Genomic DNA, 19,437 nt, shown 5'->3' on the forward strand with positions numbered 1-19,437 from the left:
ATATATCATATAATATAATTATAAAGAATGTGTATCTATGATTGTAATTTAAAAAGATTTACTATTTAAAGTGGATATTATTTTTATTTACAAATTATTTAAAATAGATATTATTATTCAAATTTATTATTTTAAATTGATATTATAATGTACATGATAATATAATGTGAAAAGTTTTGCGTATTAATACATAATATTTATTAATAAATATTTAATTTTTTTTAAAAGATCATAACATTACCAAATCATGCTAATTTTAAATTTATTATTCTATGTGATAATAAATACGTAATATTTAATAATAAATATATAATATTTTCAAAATTATATATTATTGTAAATTTATTATTTTTATGTCAAAATTATTCATAATAGATATTATTATTTAAATTTATTATTCAACGTGACAATAAATATATAATATTTTTAAGTTACTAAAAATTTATTTTGTTGATTAAAACATGATTTAAAATAGATATTATTATTTTAGCTTATTTTAACTTATAACTCTACGTAATACTAGCATTTAAATTTGTAATATTGATTTAGATATAATATTGATTTTGACGGAATATATGATTTATTTATAAATAATATAATTGATGTGATTTATGTTGATTATAAACTAATTAGATTGTTAATAATTAGAATGAATTTGCATTTAATATAGATTTAGCGTAAATTGATATATAATAACAACTCTCTTTTATTATTGTTATGTATTTTTATTCTCAAACACATAACACTACAAGCTAATTACAATGGTAAAAATGCGAAGAAATAATCGAGCTACTTCTGTTGAGGCAAGTTCTATTCCAAATATGACGATCTGTCAAGAACCAACTGAAATTCTGAACAAGTACGTATTATTTTTTTTTATTTATAAATTTTTTCTGAATGGTCTTGTATAATTTGTTAATAATGAGTATATTTATTCACATTTTTTATTAAAAAAATAAAATAGAAATTATGTTGATTCTTTTAAAAAAATAATAAAAAGATGCTTCCAATGCTCACTGCTAAATTTTCTTTCTTCTCTTTTTCTTTTCTTTTTCGTTCCTTTTTCTCACTGATTTTTTGGGAAAATTTTCTCTCGCTGCTGATTTTCTTCGCTCTCTACTTTTCCGGCGATAGAGGAGGAAGTAGAAGAGTATAAGGATGAAATTTCTCTGCTTCTACGGAAACTCTTTCTCTTCACTTTACTTCACTTCTCTTCCCTTCAATCTTCCGTGTTCAACACGAACTCTTTCTTCTTCATCAAATAACAAGCACCACTCTTAATAACATTCCTAATCCAAGAAAACCTTCTAGCACAACAACAATATTCTCTCTTTATTCTTCTTTTTCAACAAAAGGTACTTTCTTTCTTCTTTTATTAATTTTTTTTTAAATTTTTTCTTAGTTCTCATGTACCTTCACCTTTTTTCTATTTTTTTATGGAATAGTAAAAAGACAAATTTTCTCTGTTTTTATGATTTTTAAGTATATAGTTGGTTGACATCTCTAATGATATATATTTTGGTTGTAATTTTTGTTACAAAGAGAAGTTACAAAATGTAACATAAATCTCCTATCAGTTGTTATCAATCTCCTATGTACTAATAGACCTAAGATACAAATCTGATGAGAGGGATCAATGCTGGTTAAGTGATTGTTGATCCTCTTCTTGCATGTGAGGGCAAGGTCTCTCTGGTTCTCCCCTTGTCCATAAAATCTTGAGTTCACCTCTCTTCTTTCCCAATGACAAAAAGGTTCCTGCATTTATGATTCAAGAAGTTAGGTTTTAGAAACTGGACCCGGATTGTCACATGCTATGCTGTAACCGTTTGTTATGTCGATCGAGTTGACAAAGCAATAGCAATCAATTTGGTTATTGTTCATACCCTGGGTTGAGCTATCCGACCTGTGATGATTAACGACAAAGCGACCGACCTCTTCAGGTCAAGCGGACCGACTTCTTCTTAAAGAACTCGGCCAAATCGACAGGAAAGTCCATAAAGGGCCCAAGTAGAGGAACACGACCCAAATCCAAAGGTCGTCCAAGCCTATAGAGATAAGGGCGGTTCCCTTGAAGATAAGCTGACCTCAACTCAAAGATAAAGATAAGATAAGATAACTAACTTATCTTATCTAGAAAGGTCACTCTACAACTATTATAAATACACTGGAACACCCAGGTATAACTCATACTCTGATTCTACTAAAAACCTGCTTAATACCCGTGCTAACTTAAGCATCGGAGTCTCTTGCAGGTACCCCCCACCCTCCGATGGCCAAGGATCAGCAGTGCAATCCAACAAGTCAGACACAACAGCCCCGGCCACCATCAGCCAGCCGGACACGTCATCTCCGACCAGTACAGGCGACCTCTTCCGAGATCGACCTCCCGTTTCAGGTAATCCTCGGAACATTGGCGCCGTTGCTGGGGAACCTGGAAGTCATCCCATCACCATGGCAGATAACCGTGACAACGACCACGATTCAGATCTAGAAAATAGAACGCCGCATAAAAATACGGACACCCCACTAGAAGACACCTCAGAATCCAATGGAGACAAAAATACATCTAAACCGGGAGCAATAGAAGCTCTTCAAGATCGCTTGAAACAACTTGAAAAAGAAACCCAACAACAACGAGAAATCGGAAAGGATCTACAAAGAGAGGTACGACGACGTCGAGAGTTGGAAGAAAAATTACAGCAATTAGAAGCCGATCTTAAATCGAAGGCCCCTCGGATCACTCCTGAGGAAAGCTCACGTAAAGAACATGATCCATTCACCAGGGAGATCATGAAAACCAAAATCCCAAAGGACTTTAAACTCCCAGATATGACTTTATATGACGGTACCACAGATCCCAACCACCATCTCAGCAATTTCAGAAGCAGAATGTACCTTACCGACGCCTCAGACGCCGTTCGCTGCAAAGCTTTCCCAACAACTCTCACGAAGACAGCAATCCGATGGTTCGACAACTTACCTCCAAAGTCCATCTCAAAATTCGACGACTTGGCCAAAAAGTTCCTAGCCCGATTCTCCATCCAGAAAGATAAAGCCAAGCACGCCCCCAGTCTACTAGGGATCAAGCAAGGAGATCGGGAGAGCCTCCACAACTACATGGAAAGATTCAACAAAATATGCATGGACATACAAAGCTTACCAACAGAGGCCGCCATCATGGGACTCATCAATGGCCTACGAGAGGGACCATTTAGCCAATCTATATCAAAAAAGTACCCTACTTCATTAGACGAAGTACAGGAGCGAGCAGAAAAATACATCAACATGGAAGAAAACGCTCGGTTGGGAGAAACCTCAAAATCTGGGAACACCTACCGAGATAAAGACAAGGAATCCAAAAAGAAAGAAGATCGACAGGGGGAGAAAATCAAAAAGTACCATAATTACACCCCTCTCAGGGCATCCCTGGTCGACGTATACAAAGAAGTCTGCCACACAGAGAAAATCCCCCAGCACGACCACTCAAAGGCAAAAGGGGAGGGGGAAACCGGAAGGAATATTGTGAATACCATCGAGTTCGAGGGCACTCCACCAACGAGTGCTTCGACTTAAAGAATATCATAGAAAAATTAGTGAGAGAAGGAAGATTAGATCGATTTTTGGCTACCCGAGATGATGACCAAAGAAAAAGACGAAGGGACGAGGATGACGGACGAACAGAACGATCACCTCGAACACCAGAAAGACATGTCCACATGATACATGGCGGATTCGCAGCAGGAGGGATCTCAAAATCCTCTCGCAAAAGATATCTCAAAGAAGTATATCATGTCGAAGAAGAGGAAGAAGCGCTCAACATCCCAGCGATAACATTCACTAAGGAAGACGCGTCGGGCGTCATCACAGGACATGACGATCCCATGGTTATCGCCATCATATTGGAAAACACCAACCTACACCGCACCTTAATAGACCAAGGGAGTTCTGCCGACATCTTATTCAAAACAGCCTTTGATAAACTCGACTTAGAAGCAAAAGAACTTAAAGCATATCCAAACAGTCTGTTCGGGTTAGGAGATACCCCGGTTCGACCACTAGGATACATACCACTACATACAACCTTTGAAAAAGGGGACTAATCCAGGACCCTCAAAATAGATTACATCGTAGTCGATGTAAGTTCAGCTTACAATGCTCTTATAGGTCGGACAACACTCAACCAACTCGGCGCAATAGTCTCGACTCCACACCTATGTATGAAATTCCCAACTCCGAAAGGGATAGCCACGATAAAAGCTGACCAAAAGATGGCACGTCGCTGTTATAACGAAAGCCTAAACCTCAGAGGCAAAGGAGAAGAGTTTCATACAATTGAAATGGGCGGAGCCCAGCAACAAGAAGAACTCCGTCCACAACCAGAAGGCAAGATAGAGAAGATTCAAATTGGAGACACCTCAGACAAAACGACCAATATTGGCACGATCCTAAGAGGAGACTCAAAAGAATTACTGATACAATTCTTACGAGATAATGTCGATCTCTTCGCATGGAAAGCCGCAGACATGCCAGGCATAGACCATAAGCTAATGTGCCACAAGTTGGCGGTCTACCCAGGATCTCGGCCGGTGCAGCAGAGATGAAGGAAACTCGGGCCAGAACGATCCAAAGATGTGGAAGAACAAGTACAAGCACTACTGAAGGCAGGATTTATAAGAGAAGTCAAGTACCCACTATGGCTAGCTAATGTCGTCTTGGGAAAAATCAAATGGGAAGTGGCGAATGTGCACCGATTACACCGATCTCAACAAAGCCTGCCCAAAAGATCCATACCTACTCCCAAGCATCGACGCTCTGGTAGATGCTTCCTCCAGATACAGATACCTCTCATTTATGGACACATATTCGGGATACAACCAAATCCCCATGTGTCCACCAGATCAAGAAAAGACCTCATTCTTAACACCAAAGGCAAACTACTGCTACATCGTGATGCCTTTCAGTCTCAAGAACGCATGAGCTACTTATCAAAGGCTAATGAATAAAGTCTTCTCAGATCACATCGGAAAAATTATGGAAGTTTATGTGGACGACATGTTGATAAAGACACAGAGCGAAGATACATTATTATCCGACCTGGCTCAAGTGTTCGACACCATAAGGAAGCACAACATGCGACTCAATCCCACAAAATGCACCTTCGCAGTAGAAGCAGGTAAATTCTTAGGTTTCATGCTCACACAAAGGGGAATTGAAGCAAATCCAGACAAATGTCAAGCCATACTCAACATGAAGAGCCCAACCTGTGTCAAAGAAGTACAACAACTCAACGGGAGATTAGCCGCCCTATCCCGATTCTTAGCAGGAGCTGCGATAAAATCCCTCCCCTTCTATGCTACGTTAAGAAAGGGAAAACAGTTCGAATGGACGACAGAATGTGAGTAAGCCTTCCAAGACTTCAAGGAGTTCTTAGGACGGCCACCTATCCTATCCCGACCACGAGAAGGAGAACCGCTCATATTGTATCTCGCAGTAGGGAACCAGGCAATAGCCTGGGCACTAGTCAGAGAAGACGAAAATGGGCAACAACCTGTCTACTTCATTAGCAAGGCACTACAGGGATCCGAGCTGAACTATCAGAAAATAGAAAAATTTGCCTACACTCTTATCCTAACATCTTGACGACTCCGCCCGTACATCCAGGCTCACACCATTAAGGTTCGAACTAACCAGCCCATGAAAGGAATATTGCAGAAAACAGATCTAGCAGGCAGAATTCTACAATGGGCAGTCGAGTTGTCAGAGTTCGATCTCCAATATGAAGCTCGGACGGCAATCAAATCACAATATCTGGCCGACTTTATCGCAGAATTCACAGATGCCCTAGAAACCCCCACAGAATGGAACCTTTACGTGGATGGTTCTTCAAATAAAACTGGAAGCGGCGCATGCGTGATAATAGAAAGCAACCAATGAACCCAAGTTGAGCTCTCCCTCAAGTTCGGGTTCCCGGCCTCAAACAACCAGGCGGAATATGAAGCATTATTAGCTGGTTTAAAGCTGGCTAAAGAGGTCGGAGCTCAAAAACTCAATATTTACAGCGATTCACAAGTGGTTACATCACAAATAATAGGGAGCTACCAAGCCAAAGATCCCACCATGAAAAAGTATTTGGATAAAACCAAGGAACAGATCGGACAAATCGGAGAGTATAAGATCTGCCACATACCCCGCGAACAAAATGCTCGAGCTGATGCACTCTCAAAACTAGCCAGCACCAAACCAGGGGGTAACAATAGAAGCCTCATCCAGGAAATGCTGCAGAACCCATCAATCTCGGAAGAGGAAAAAGTCCTGACTATAACAAGTTAGGACCAAGGATGGATGACCCCTATAACCAACTACCTCAAAACAGGGACACTCCCTACAAAAGAAAAGGAGGCAAAGAGATTAAAAAGGGAGGCACAGTACTACACCATCATAAACAACATCCTGTACAAAAGAGGAATCTCAACACCTTTACTAAAATGCGTGCCGACCTCCAACACAAGGGAAGTGCTAGAAGAAATACACGGCGGTATTTGTGGCAATCATCTCGGAGCACGAGCTCTCGCCAAAAAAGTACTCCGGACGGGATTTTATTGGCCGACTCTATAGAAAGAAGCCACCGAATTTGTAAAGACATGCCCACCATGTCAGAAACATGCCAACTTTCACGTCGCCCCGCCAGAAGAGCTCATCAGCGTGACCTCGCCCTGGCCGTTTCCAAAATGGGGACTCGATCTTCTCGGCCCCTTCCCATAGGGATCAGGACAAGTTAAATTTCTCATAGTAGGGGTAGATTACTTTACAAAGTGGATCGAGGCAGAGCCCCTAGCCAATGCCACCGCTCAAAGAAGCCGGAAATTCTTATATAGAAACATTGTTACAAGGTTCGGGGTTCCATATTCAATAACCACAGACAATGGCACTCAATTCACAGATGCAGGCTTCAGAAAACTAGTAGCCAATTTGAATATAAAGCACCAATACACCTCCGTTGAACATCCACAAGCCAACGGACAGGCTGAAGCTGCTAACAAAGTCATACTGGCCGGATTACAATGGAGATTACAAGGTGCAAAGGGAGCCTGGGCAGAAGAGCTTCCACAGGTCCTATGGGCATATCGAACAACGCCACATTCCACCACGAAGGAATCCCCCTTCCGATTAGCATACGGAATAGAGGCGATGATTCCAGTAGAAATTGAGGAAGGGTCGCCCAGAGTAGTTCACTACAATGAGGGAGAAAACTCCCAACTTCAGAGAGAAGAGCTCGACTTGTTACCCGAACTCCAGGAAAGAGCTCGGATCAGGGAAGAAGCTCTAAAGCGCCGAATGGCTTCCAGATATAATCAAAAGGTAGTGCCGAGAAGTTTTGCAGAGAATGATCTCATCCTAATCCGAAATGATATCGGAACAACTTGACCAGGAGAAGGAAAGCTGGCAGCAAACTGGAAAGGACCCTACCGAGTTGTAGAAGTACTCGGAAAGGGCTACTACAGACTGTCTGAGCTCGATGGATGAGAGCTTCCCAGGTCGTGGCACGCTTGCAACCTAAGAAGGTACTACAGTTAAGAAGAGATAAAAGATCTCATCATTGGATGCACTCTTTTTCCTGAAAAGGTTTTTTAATGAGGCACCAAGTTGAGACTCAGACAATCCCATATGTATCTATCTGCACTTTTCCTTTAAATAAAATATATTTTAGATATTCTACAAAGATTTCAAGACGCATTAATCTGAAGCATTCATCGTCCGATTATAAAGCAACAGATCGGCAGAAAGTGAAAAAGAATTTCACTGCACGATCACGATAAAGGCAACCGTCCAATAAAGGTGAAAACGCGATTCACCCAAAGGGCGATCTAGAGATGACAACCACTTTCTACAAATCGGCAAAGATAAACACAGAATAATGTAAGAAGTTATCGAAAGTGATCTAAAAAAGAACCTGACGAGGTCTTACGGATCGCTAAAATAATAACTTAAAGACTGGTCGAACATTAAGAGGTCGAACCAAGTCAAACTATAAGTAAACCCTGGAAAGAGGTCTGGCCAACCCTATTAAAGAGGATTACTTTAACTTAGAAGGGCCCGACATAACAAAGTCAGCCCAAAACGAAAAGTTATCAAAGTAGTCCCTGAAAGAGATCTGACAAAGATCCAAGAAAGAGGACTGCAAAAAATAACTTAAAGGAGACCGATATAACCAAGTCAGACTCCTACTACTAAAAAGTTATCAAAATAGTCCCTGAAAGAGATCTGACAAAGATCCAAGAAAGAGGACTACGAAAATAACTTAAAGGAGACCGATATAACCAACTCGGACTCCTACCACTAAAAAGTTATCAAAATAGTCCCTGAAAGAGATCTGACAAAGATCCAAGAAAGAGGACTACAAAAAATAACTTAAAAGAGACCGATATAACCAAGTCGGACTCCTACTACTAAAAAGTTATCAAAATAGTCCCTGAAAGAGATCTGACAAAGATCCAAGAAAGAGGACTACAAAAAATAACTTAAAAGAGACCGATATAACCAAGTCGGACTCCTACTACTAAAAAGTTATCAAAATAGTCCCTGAAAGAGATCTGACAAAGATCCAAGAAAGAGGACTACAAAAAATAACTTAAAGGAGACTGATATAACCAAGTCGGACCCCTACTACTAAAAAGTTATCAAAATAGTCCCTGAAAGAGATCTGACCAAGATCCAAAAAAAGAGGACTACGAAAATAACTTAGAAGGGGACCAACGCAAAGGAATCGGTCACAAACACAGAAAACCGAGTAACAAGTTGGACCTATACAATCACAGCCTCAAAAGATCCAAGATACAAGCAAATAAAGCAAAGTAACCCAAGGAGGTCGAGCAGCATGATTTCGAACATCAATAGAAAAACAAAAAAGATGCCAAGTCAAACAACTGCTTCTACTCTATAAAGTTATATAGCCTCGAAGGCCACCAAAACCTACCACAAAGAGATAACAAGTTACCTTTTGTTTTTCAAAATAAAAAGTTGCTAGACAAGCAACTAGGAAGCATCAGCAAATAAATAAAAAAGTTCTAAACGAGCCCACAAGCCGGGCCAACTACACAAATTTTCAAGAAGAGATCAACAAGCATCGGGAGCCTTCTCGGCAGTATCAGGACAAGGAGAAGGAGGGCGAGTCTGAATCGGCACAGCATCCACAGTTCCATCCTCCCGATTCAGGATCTGACAATCCGAGTCGGGCACAGCAGAAGGAACCGAAGAGGTCGGTACTTTGGTAGAGGACACAGGGGGAGGAACAACATCATCATCATCACCCTCATCATCAGGGACAATCTTGCCATCCCTGACTACATTATCCAGGCTAAAAAGGGTGAGGTCGGCTTCGGGAGCAATGACCTGAACTTGCTCCCTCAAGTTCTCATAAGCAGCAGTCACGCTGCCAACGAGATGACTTTGGAGCTCAGTATAATCTTCCCGAACACTGTCAAGCTCCCCCCTCAGGCGCATCACCTCCCGATAAGATGAAAGGTAACTCTCCTTGTGCATCAGGACTGCGTCCTCAGCCAACCTCAAAGAAGCCGCCAACGACTGAGAACTCGCCTCCTCATTCTTCAAGTCCTTCTCCAACTTGGCTACCTTCGTCTCAAGCTCCTCCTTTAACTCCTTCATCCGATCAAACTCTTGTTTCGCCTCCTCCATAAATGCTTTAGTAGCGTGGAGAGGGAGATTCTGAGCAGTCCGATATATGGCAGCCGACATATACGCCATCTTCACATGATTTCGGGCCATAAATTCCAAGTGATGGAGGATAGACACATCATCCATGGAGAGAGCACCGTAGGAACCGATTTGTTGATCCACGAATTCAATAGCATTAAAAGCAGGAGCATCGAGGTCAAAGGGTTCAGCAGTCTTTTGTTTTTTATTGGGAGGAGCAACGGAAGGAGCAGCAGAGGTAACATGAGGATCTGCCAAACGAACTCGGGGTGTAGCGATCACTTTCTTCACCCCGGCGGAACTCTGCACTGATGGCTTCTTGCGCACTTGGGAGGATCCCTCCCCAGCAGCCTTGGCAGCAACATTTCTGGCAGCAGTTGCCCTCTGCGCCCTCTTAAAAACTTTCATGTATTCACTATTCTTCATTGCCTCTGCAAATAAAACAGAAAATCAGTTATATCGATTCAGACAAGTCGGAAAGACAGCTACAAGCAACATACACGGATAATAAAGAATACGCAAAGATACCAAGTTCAGTTTGAAGAAGAGAAGGATTGGTTAGAAATTTCTTTGTGTCGAGATGGGGAGCTTGACCCCAGCGTTCTTCCAGGATAGTCACAAAGGCTCGCTCAGCATCATCCAACATCTCCCATGAATACCTGGAGACCCTCACATCTTTTTGCCATTCCAAGGGAAAAGCAAGTTCGTCATTTTCATCCAGAAAAAAGGGCCGAGCTCCTTCAACAGCTCGGACCTTGAAAAAGTAGTTTTTAAAATCACTGAATGACTCGTCAAACATGGAGAAAACCTTCTTTCCCTGGGTAGAACGAAAGGAGACCCAAGCTGATTTCTTTTTTACCACACCGGGCTTAGTCAAGACAAACAGATAGAAAAAGAGAGACTGGGAAGCAGGAATACCAAAGCCATTTTACAGCAATTGGAAAATTTTAATGAAACCCCAGGAATTGGGGTGAAGTTGAGAAGGGGCAACATTACAAGACCATAATAGGTCGGTTTCAAATTTGGTAAAAGGAAGGGTGATACCCAGCTGACCAAAGAAAAAATCATAAGCATAAAAGAAAGGGCGACCATCAACAACCCGAGTTGAAAAGTAGACTCTCTCGTCAGAAGAGGGAGGGACAAGTTCATAGTTCTTATCATCACCAGAATTACTACAGACACTGTGAAACTGCCTAAGCTGAGCACAAAATTCAGAATCAACCAGCGAGACACACATGAGAACCATGGAGTCCACCCAATCGGCCATACCCGTGGGAACCTGGGAAGCCATCTCTACAACGTTATTTCGGAAAGACATGAGGTCAACTAAATCCTACAAAAGAAAAGAAGAATGGATTACTCAAAAACATCTCGGACAAAGGGCAAAACATCTCGACGGACGGATAAATGAAAAGGGAAAACCCCAAGACTTAAGACAAAGGTCTTGGGGCATCCCTTGGAGGCAGTAAACAAAGCAAGGTCTTTAAGTTATTTCTACAACCGACATCCCGGCGCTCATCAAAATAAAATCTAGAAAACAAATATCCACCTTCCTACAGTTTATCAGCGAAAAAATAGCAAAGGCGCAAACTTTTTCGAAATCAAGCAAAAAAATCATCAGCAAAGAGCAAGCACTAACACCGAACACGCCAAATAGAAATCATCAAAAGGTGCAAAACTTTGTCAGAATAAAAAAGAAATCTCCAAACAAAGCAAGAAACAGAGGCAGATTCTCTATCGATATCAGACAAAAAAAAAACAACTAGAAGCAACAATAAAACCCTAGAAAGCCTCGACTGAAATGCCAAGAGAATGCGTAAAAGAAAAGTCAGGAAAAAACACATTACAGTAACAAGCGAATACAAGACCACGAAAAAGATTCAAACTTTCCAACATGCAAAATCAAAGCTTCACTAAAAAACTGAAGACGAAGCTATGAAAGAAGCAAGAAAGATAGTACCAACCTGGAAAAAGTAGCAAACTTCAGGGAAATTGAAGATGGAAGACAAAATCGGGAATTTCCCTCTCACGAGCAAAGAAGCACGAACAAAAGTAGTACCACAGAAAGAAATGCGAAACTACAAAAATGCCAGGCGAAAACAGAAGCTTCAGAAAAATCACCAAGCGATGTCGCAAGAAAATTGAAATGTGGGTGAAAAGCAGAAAATGAATAAGTGCGAAGAAGTTACGAAAAGGGCGAAGGAGAGAAACCGTTTCTTGAAATGCAAAATTCAAAAATAGAGAAGTTAGGGGAAACGGGGCAATTAAATGCCAATTAAATGCGGATATTAAAACCGCTTACATTCAAAAGCGCGCGCTTATAGAGGAAAAATGTTCTACATTCAAAAGCTGCTACAAAAAGAAGTCGACAAAATGCTTGAGTTCGGTTTCGCAAAAAACTGAAGTTAAGGACTCAACCTCGACAAAGAAGACCGAGCTCAAGCAGGGGCACTGTTCATACCCTGGGTCGAGCTATCCGACCTGGGATGATTAACGACAAAGCGACCGACCTCTTCAGGTCAAGCGGACCGACTTCTTCTTAAAGAACTCGGCCAAATCGACAGGAAAGCCCATAAAGGGCCCAAGTAGAGGAACACGACCCAAATCCAAAGGTCGTCCAAGCCCATAGAGATAAGGGCGGTTCCCTTGAAGATAAGCTGACCTCAACTCAAAGATAAAGATAAGATAAGATAACTAACTTATCTTATCTAGAAAGGTCACTCTACAACTATTATAAATACACTGGAACACCCAGGTATAACTCATACTCTGATTCTACTAAAAACCTGCTTAATACCCGTGCTAACTTAAGCATCGGAGTCTCTTGCAGGTACCCCCCACCCTCCGGTGGCCAAGGATCAGCAGTGCAATCCAACAAGTCGGACACAACAGCCCCGGCCGCCATCAGCCAGCCGGACACGTCATCTCCGACCAGTACAGGCGATCTCTTCCGAGATCGACCTCCCGTTTCAGGTAACCCTCGGAACAGTTACCTAACTAAATGTCAGATACATGGACCAGTCCACATTATTGTGGTCTATCTAGAACTGTACTACTATAAAAGCATTTCACTTATTTGTCCACATGAATTTGGTACTTGCACAGCAGCAATACCGGTCCATTCTGCGACGAATTCAAGTATTTAACTATTTTCTTACTGTAAATCCAAACAAGGGAAATAAGCAAAGTAACCATCATATACCTGCTTGATATAATGAGCATTTGTACTTGAATGTTAATAACCGACTGAAACAAATAATTTTACTTACCAAGTGTGAGGGGGACTATATAAAGCAAAGCTGGTTGGCCATGTCTATCCATCAAGTTCAATGCCACGTATGTGATGAGGAGACCTGCGGACCAAATCGACCGAAAGTCAAGGATTATGTAAAATCATCTCTGCATGCCAAGATAAGAACAAAAGGAAGACAAATGTAGTTCTTGATCTAACTAAATCAAGGTGTTAAGAAATTGCATAATTATTAATATACCTCACTTATAAATTATAGATTACAATACTGCACATATCAACTTATTGTGTCTTAATACATTGCAACAGAAATAATATTCAACTTCAAACAGTTTTCATTACTACGTAATGATCCAAATACCACTGATTTAACTAGGTCCAAAGATATTTTAGGTATGTTACTGTCTCTGTTGAAAGATCTTATCAATGAGCTAGCATCAGATCAAGCATATACGTAAGCCATAGGCAGTCATTGCCCACAAGAAGTACCCAGCGCGAAGGCTCTTCTTTGCCAACCAATCATACCTATAAAGATATCAATAGAATAATCATCCATTAACTGTAAAATATAATACTAAATATTCTCTGAAGTCTCAATCTATTAACTTATAGAGCATATTATGTTATCTATCAATGAATTCCGATTATACCTTAGTGAAAATACTACTAGAAGCCCTGGTAAGATAATGTCCCCAAAACCAATGATGATGTAACCACCCTGGTGCACGAAATTGTGATCTCCAGGCTCGAACAAATCCTGGTAATGGCTCCAAAGCTTGGTGCTCTGATCTTAATTCATAATTGTCACAACTTCGATACAACTAACCAGCAAGTGCACTGGGTCGTCCAAGTAATACCTTACGTGAGTAAGGGTCGAATCCCACGGAGATTGTTGGTATGAAGCAAGCTATAGTCACCTTGCAAATCTCAGTCAGGCGGATTTAAACATGATACTTTATTAGATTAAAATAAACAATAAAAGGGATAGAGATACTTATGTAGATTCATTGGCAGGAATTTCAGATAAGCGAATGGAGATGCTTTTCGTTCCTCTGAACCTCTGCTTTCCTGCTATCTTCATCCAATCAGTCTTACTCTTTTCCATGGCTGGCTTTATGTGATACATCACCACTGTCAACGGCTACTTTCGGTCATCTCACGGGAAAATGATCCAATGCCCTGTCACGGCACGGCTAATCGTCTGGAGGCATCACCCTTGTCAATGGCTTCATCTTATCTTCTCAGTGAATAATATGCTCACGCACCCTGTCACGGCACAGCTATTCATCTGTCGGTTCTCGATCATGCTGGAATAGGATTTACTATCCTTTTGCGTCTGTCACTAACGCCCTGCAATCGCGAGTTTGAAGCTCGTCACAGTCATTCAATCATTGAATCCTACTCAGAATACCACAGACAAGGTTTAGACCTTCCGGATTCTCTTGAATGCCGCCATCATTCTAGCTTACGCCACGAAGATTCTGGTTAGGAGATCTAAGAGATATTCATTCTAGCTTAATTCATGTAGAACAGAAGTGTTTGTCAGGCACGCGTTCATAAGGGAGAAGGATGATGAGCGTCACACATAATCATCACCTTCATCACGTTCTTGGGTGCGAATGGATATCTTAGAAGCGAAATAAGATGAATTGAATAGAAAACAGAAGTACTTTGCATTAATCTTTGAGGAACAGCAGAGCTCCACACCTTAATCTATGGAGTGTAAAAACTCTACCGTTAAAAATACATAAGTGAAGGTCCAGGCATGGCCGAGATGGCCAGCCCCCTAAAACGTGATCAAAGGATCATAAGGTAATCCAAAGATAATCCAAAGATCCTAAGATGATCAAAAGATGTCTAATACAATAGTAAAGGGTCCTATTTATAATAAACTAGTCACTATGGTTTACATGAGTAAGTAATTGATGTATAAATCCACTTTCGGGGCCCACTTGGTGTGTGTTTGGGCTGAGCTTAAGTGTAGCACGTGCAGAGGCCATTTGTGGAGTTGAACGCCAGTTTCTGTGCCAGTTTGGGCGTTCAACTCTGGTTTTGGATCCTTTTCTGGCGCTGGACGCCAGATTTGGGCAGAAGGCTGGCGTTGAACGCCAGTTTACATCATCAATTCTTGGCCAAAGTATAGACTATTATATATTGCTGGAAAGCCCTGGATGTCTACTTTCCAACGCAATTGGAATCGCGCCATTTCGAGTTCTGTAGCTCCAGAAAATCCACTTTGAGTGCAGGGAGGTCAGAATCCAACAGCATCAGCAGTCCTTTTTCAACCTCTGAATCTGATTTCTGCTCAAGTCCCTCAATTTCAGCCAGAAAATACCTGAAATCACAGAAAAACACACAAACTCATAGTAAAGTCCAGAAATGTGAATTTAACATAAAAACTAATGAAAACATCCCTAAAAGTAACTAGATTCTACTAGAAACATACTAAAAACAATGTCAAAAAGCGTATAAATTATCCGCTCATCACACCCGAAGGATCGAACAAACATGGTATCTTTAGCAGCATTGGGATACCATCTTCTCCACTCTTATCACCTCGAGCTACCTGTATAGAATAAAATATGTTGCAATAATTTAAAGTAGAGATAAGAATAATTTTTGCGAGCGAACTCGAGCTTTGTAAAGAAAGGGAAAGCATTTCTTTAGAGCGAACTCGAGCTTTGTAAAGAAAGGGAAAGCATTTCTTTAGAACACTCACCACTATCATGACGCTCTCATGGAACCACCGTTTAGAAACGAACACCCAAAAGATGTCGTATAGGAAGGCGCAGCTGAGAAGAACAGTTCCAACCTGATATAGAGACAAGGAGGAAAAGAAGAAAAGTGGTATGTTAATAGTTCAGTAGTATCCCAAAAAAACAGCCAACAATATAATATCATAGATAATGAAGAATTTGACAACGAATTGTTACCTTGAGATTTGGTATCCGTACAATCTGAAGAACTGTAATTATCAGTGTGATACCCTGCATGACAGGAAGGCGGCTGAAGAGGTAAATATTTGATCAATTCACTCATTTCTATCTTGAAAGTTTAATTCGAAGCTTTAGGCTTAAAAAAGGAAGTGCAAAACTAATAAGAACTCATAACAGCAGAAAATCAATTTCTATTTGAATCAAACATTAACAGAGAACTAATATCATGAAAAATAAAACATGATAAGAGAAAATAGACAACATCAACATGAACCTGAAACTACAAGTAACATGGACACAAAAACTAGTAGTGGCTATATCCTATCTCAGTGACCAAGAACATTCTCAAAATAAATGCAATGAGTATCATATTACACTCATATGAGAAGTAACAGATTCTATTATAGTTCATGAACATTTTATAGTTTTACTAAGATATGATAGGTAGCTCAGGCCATATAATAAACAGTAGAAGATATTGGTATGATCAAAAAGGGGGTGAAAGCAGTAAGTTAATCTTACAAGAATGTCTTGACCGATCCAAGCAAACGAAACACGATGATAAACTGCCCATATCACAGCAAACACTATGCAAAAGGGGGTAACGGCAAATGTCAGATATGAGACCGCTCCAAAGAAGGGAATTTTCACAAATGTTTGTGCAGCATGTTGAAACCATCTGAAACTATAAATATTTTACTGTCAATTCCAAGTTCCAATAGAATAAACCATGCACTCTGCACTGCTAGAAGCCTTGAGCTGAAGTAATATCTTCTCTAATAACATCAATTTATCCAAGATAGCATTAAAGCAAAAAGAAAAAAGGCCTTGCACGAAAATAATGTAATATTCATGTTTGAGCAATATTCACCAGTAGCTACATTAAATTCAATATATGGTTCTTTGAAATTAAGTTCCTTAGCTTTTCATATAAAGGACTTCATGCTTCTTTTTATAGATGTTGATAATAAAAGGCACAAGACTTATAACATAACAAGTCAACCATAAATTTATAACGAAAGAAATGTTTGCGAATGATTCATCAAAAAAGGTCCCAACTAAACACCTTCATTCAGTATGTCTTTGATGGCAAATGGTCATTAAAAAAAACTATATAGGAAATAAGGAGAAAATAAACTAACCATGATAAAAAGAGCCACTAAACAAGTTTGCAGTCCCTGAAAGCACATAAAAAATATATAGATTAAGCAGCTATATAACAACGAATATCTCTATCAACCCTTTTAAAGTTCCAATCTACTAAGAAAATAATGAACAAATAAATAAAATCCAATTAAAAAGGATATTATGATATGAGCAAATTAAAATAGAACAAGTGAAAGAATGAGCTTTGCACTTAGTTCATTTTTAAATTTACTGAAGTTTTAGTTTATACATATTGGTGAACTTATTAATTTCTTTGATTTATTAATAAACATGTCAACAAAAAAAAATTATCTTAGGAATTTTGAAGGCCAATGCGTGCAAGTTAATGACCATTGGAACTTGGAAGATTTGTTCTTGATACTATGAAAGTAAATTACACAGCAATTTGCACAGATTACTGCTCTCCTTATTGAGAGACGAGTCCTCTACAAGATTCTACAAAATACATGGGGAGAAAAACAGATACCAATTCACACATACATAAATGAGCAAAAAATTTTCTTCTATTTCCATGTAACATACAACTACAAGAAAAATAACTGAGCAAGTTTACATTGTAGCTGTTGAAGTAGCAGTATGAAAGTTGTCTTGTGTGATAATATGAATAACTTGAGTGGCATTGAAATGGCTTGTTAATACTGTATCATCATATATGCTGATCCAAATGGTAACTGGATCCATGTAGATCCCAAAGTATGATATTAGTGGATCAGCTCTAGACTTGTCAATAACAAGCTTCAAATGCTGAGATTTTACTTTTGGAAACAGCAAAAGCCTCTGATATCCAATTGTGGTGCCATTTGTAACTATCTTCCATAAACCGTCTTGTTGCAATTCCTCGAGGTGAAACTCGCTCACTCTTTGTCCCATTTGAATAGGCTCTTGTAGTTGCAGAACATTAAAGGATACTAGTTCTTGAAGATCTATGTACAATATCCACCTTGATTGATACTCCTCTAGAGCCCAATAAGTGTATATGCCTTCTTTCAGAACATTGTAGGGACTAAACTGTGAATCACAAGTTCCTCCTCCTCCTCCTCCTCCTTCTCCTCGCGTGCTGCTGGCTTGAAGAAGCTCATTTATATCGAAATTATTGGAGAATATGGATCTTCTGAGTTCAGTGAACTCTTGAAGAACTTGGATATCCTCGGGTGAAATGAGACCCGATGAGTTTGGAGGCACATTGAGTAGCAAGTGACAATTTCGACCAACCGACTTATAGTATATTTCAAGCAGATTGATTGCAGACTTTGGAAGTTCTGAAGGATGCCAAAACTAACCAGGTCTGATTGTGACATCACAGAAGGTAGGTACCCACTCATGACCAGCCGGATCTCCCTCGGCCGCATATCTGTTAGAAACAAAGAAAACATTGAACAATCTGAGACAAGGCATAACAAAGCATAGAGCTTAATTAAGTAACCCACCGAGGATCATTGTAAATGCCACCAATTGGAGTGAGAGTGCAGTTGTAAATAGACTAACAAGTAGAGGCACCAAGACCAAGTTCATTCCCAACCCACCTAGTGTCAGGACCAGCATCAGAAAATATAATGGCGGCGGGCTGATGCTGGTGAATGAGAGAGAACCAAGTGTGAAAGAAATACTCCATGTCCTTCTCCCCTTCTCCTTTTGCACCATCCAAAAATACGTCTTTTATCTCTCCATATCTCTCCATATTACTCCATGGTTAAAGAAATACTCCATACCCCTTCTCTGCCAAGGCCTTACTCATAACCTTAACAATGATTCCCTCATGCAACCAATAGTCCTTCCTGTTGATTTTCTCCTTTTTCTTCTCCTCTTCCCTTATCAATTCTTCCGAGATTGACTTTCTTCCACTGCCACTCTCTTTTCTCTTCAAACTATTTTCCGGATTCCTTTCCTTGTATTTATCTTCCTCATCCTCATCAAACACAGCCTTCTTCGATGAATTATCAAAATCATTAATAATGGAGTAATTCACAGTAAAAACAGTAAGATTGACAGATTAATTAACACTTATTCAACCCATAACAAGTTCACATATTAACTAACAACAATTATTCAATAATTGTTATAAAAAATTACCTAGAAGCTATAAGCCCTAGAACAGAGCAGAGCAGATCCTGAGCAAGAAGGGGACAAGGGCACGACCGAAGGGATGACAGGTGGAACAGAGATAGCGCCGGCGACGATGGAACAGAGCTGCTCGACGGAAAAAGGAGGCGAGCCCGGCGATGATGGAACCGAGCTGCGCGACGGTGCTTTCAAAGCTGAAACAGTAGCTGCACGATGGTGGAATAGAGCTACACGATAATGACGGTGGCTTCGAAGCTCGTTTCGGCGACGGCGGCGGGAGATGGACGGAGGTAAGGGAGTGAGATCAATGAC

At 40.1% G+C, this 19,437-nt stretch overlaps 1 protein-coding gene and 1 pseudogene across 1 annotated transcript; both read right to left on the reverse strand.

The window, feature by feature from the left end:
* Positions 1-1,489: 1,489 nt before the first annotated feature.
* On the reverse strand, positions 1,490-16,683 carry LOC112759146 (signal peptide peptidase-like 4). Its single transcript, XM_029293878.2, has 9 exons — positions 16,634-16,683; positions 16,420-16,582; positions 15,895-15,948; positions 15,681-15,773; positions 15,450-15,527; positions 13,612-13,679; positions 13,416-13,486; positions 12,981-13,064; positions 1,490-1,755 (listed from the first exon to the last, which is right to left on the reverse strand). The coding sequence occupies exons 1-9, from the start codon at positions 16,681-16,683 to the stop codon at positions 1,634-1,636; spliced, it is 783 nt and encodes a 260-aa protein (XP_029149711.2). The 3' UTR covers positions 1,490-1,633.
* A 713-nt stretch (positions 16,684-17,396) lies between these two features.
* On the reverse strand, positions 17,397-18,742 carry LOC112759149 (putative alpha-L-fucosidase 1; annotated as a pseudogene).
* Positions 18,743-19,437: the final 695 nt, after the last annotated feature.

Source organism: Arachis hypogaea, chromosome 16 (genome assembly GCF_003086295.3).
Source record: "Arachis hypogaea cultivar Tifrunner chromosome 16, arahy.Tifrunner.gnm2.J5K5, whole genome shotgun sequence".
NCBI classification, from domain to species: domain Eukaryota; kingdom Viridiplantae; phylum Streptophyta; class Magnoliopsida; order Fabales; family Fabaceae; genus Arachis; species Arachis hypogaea.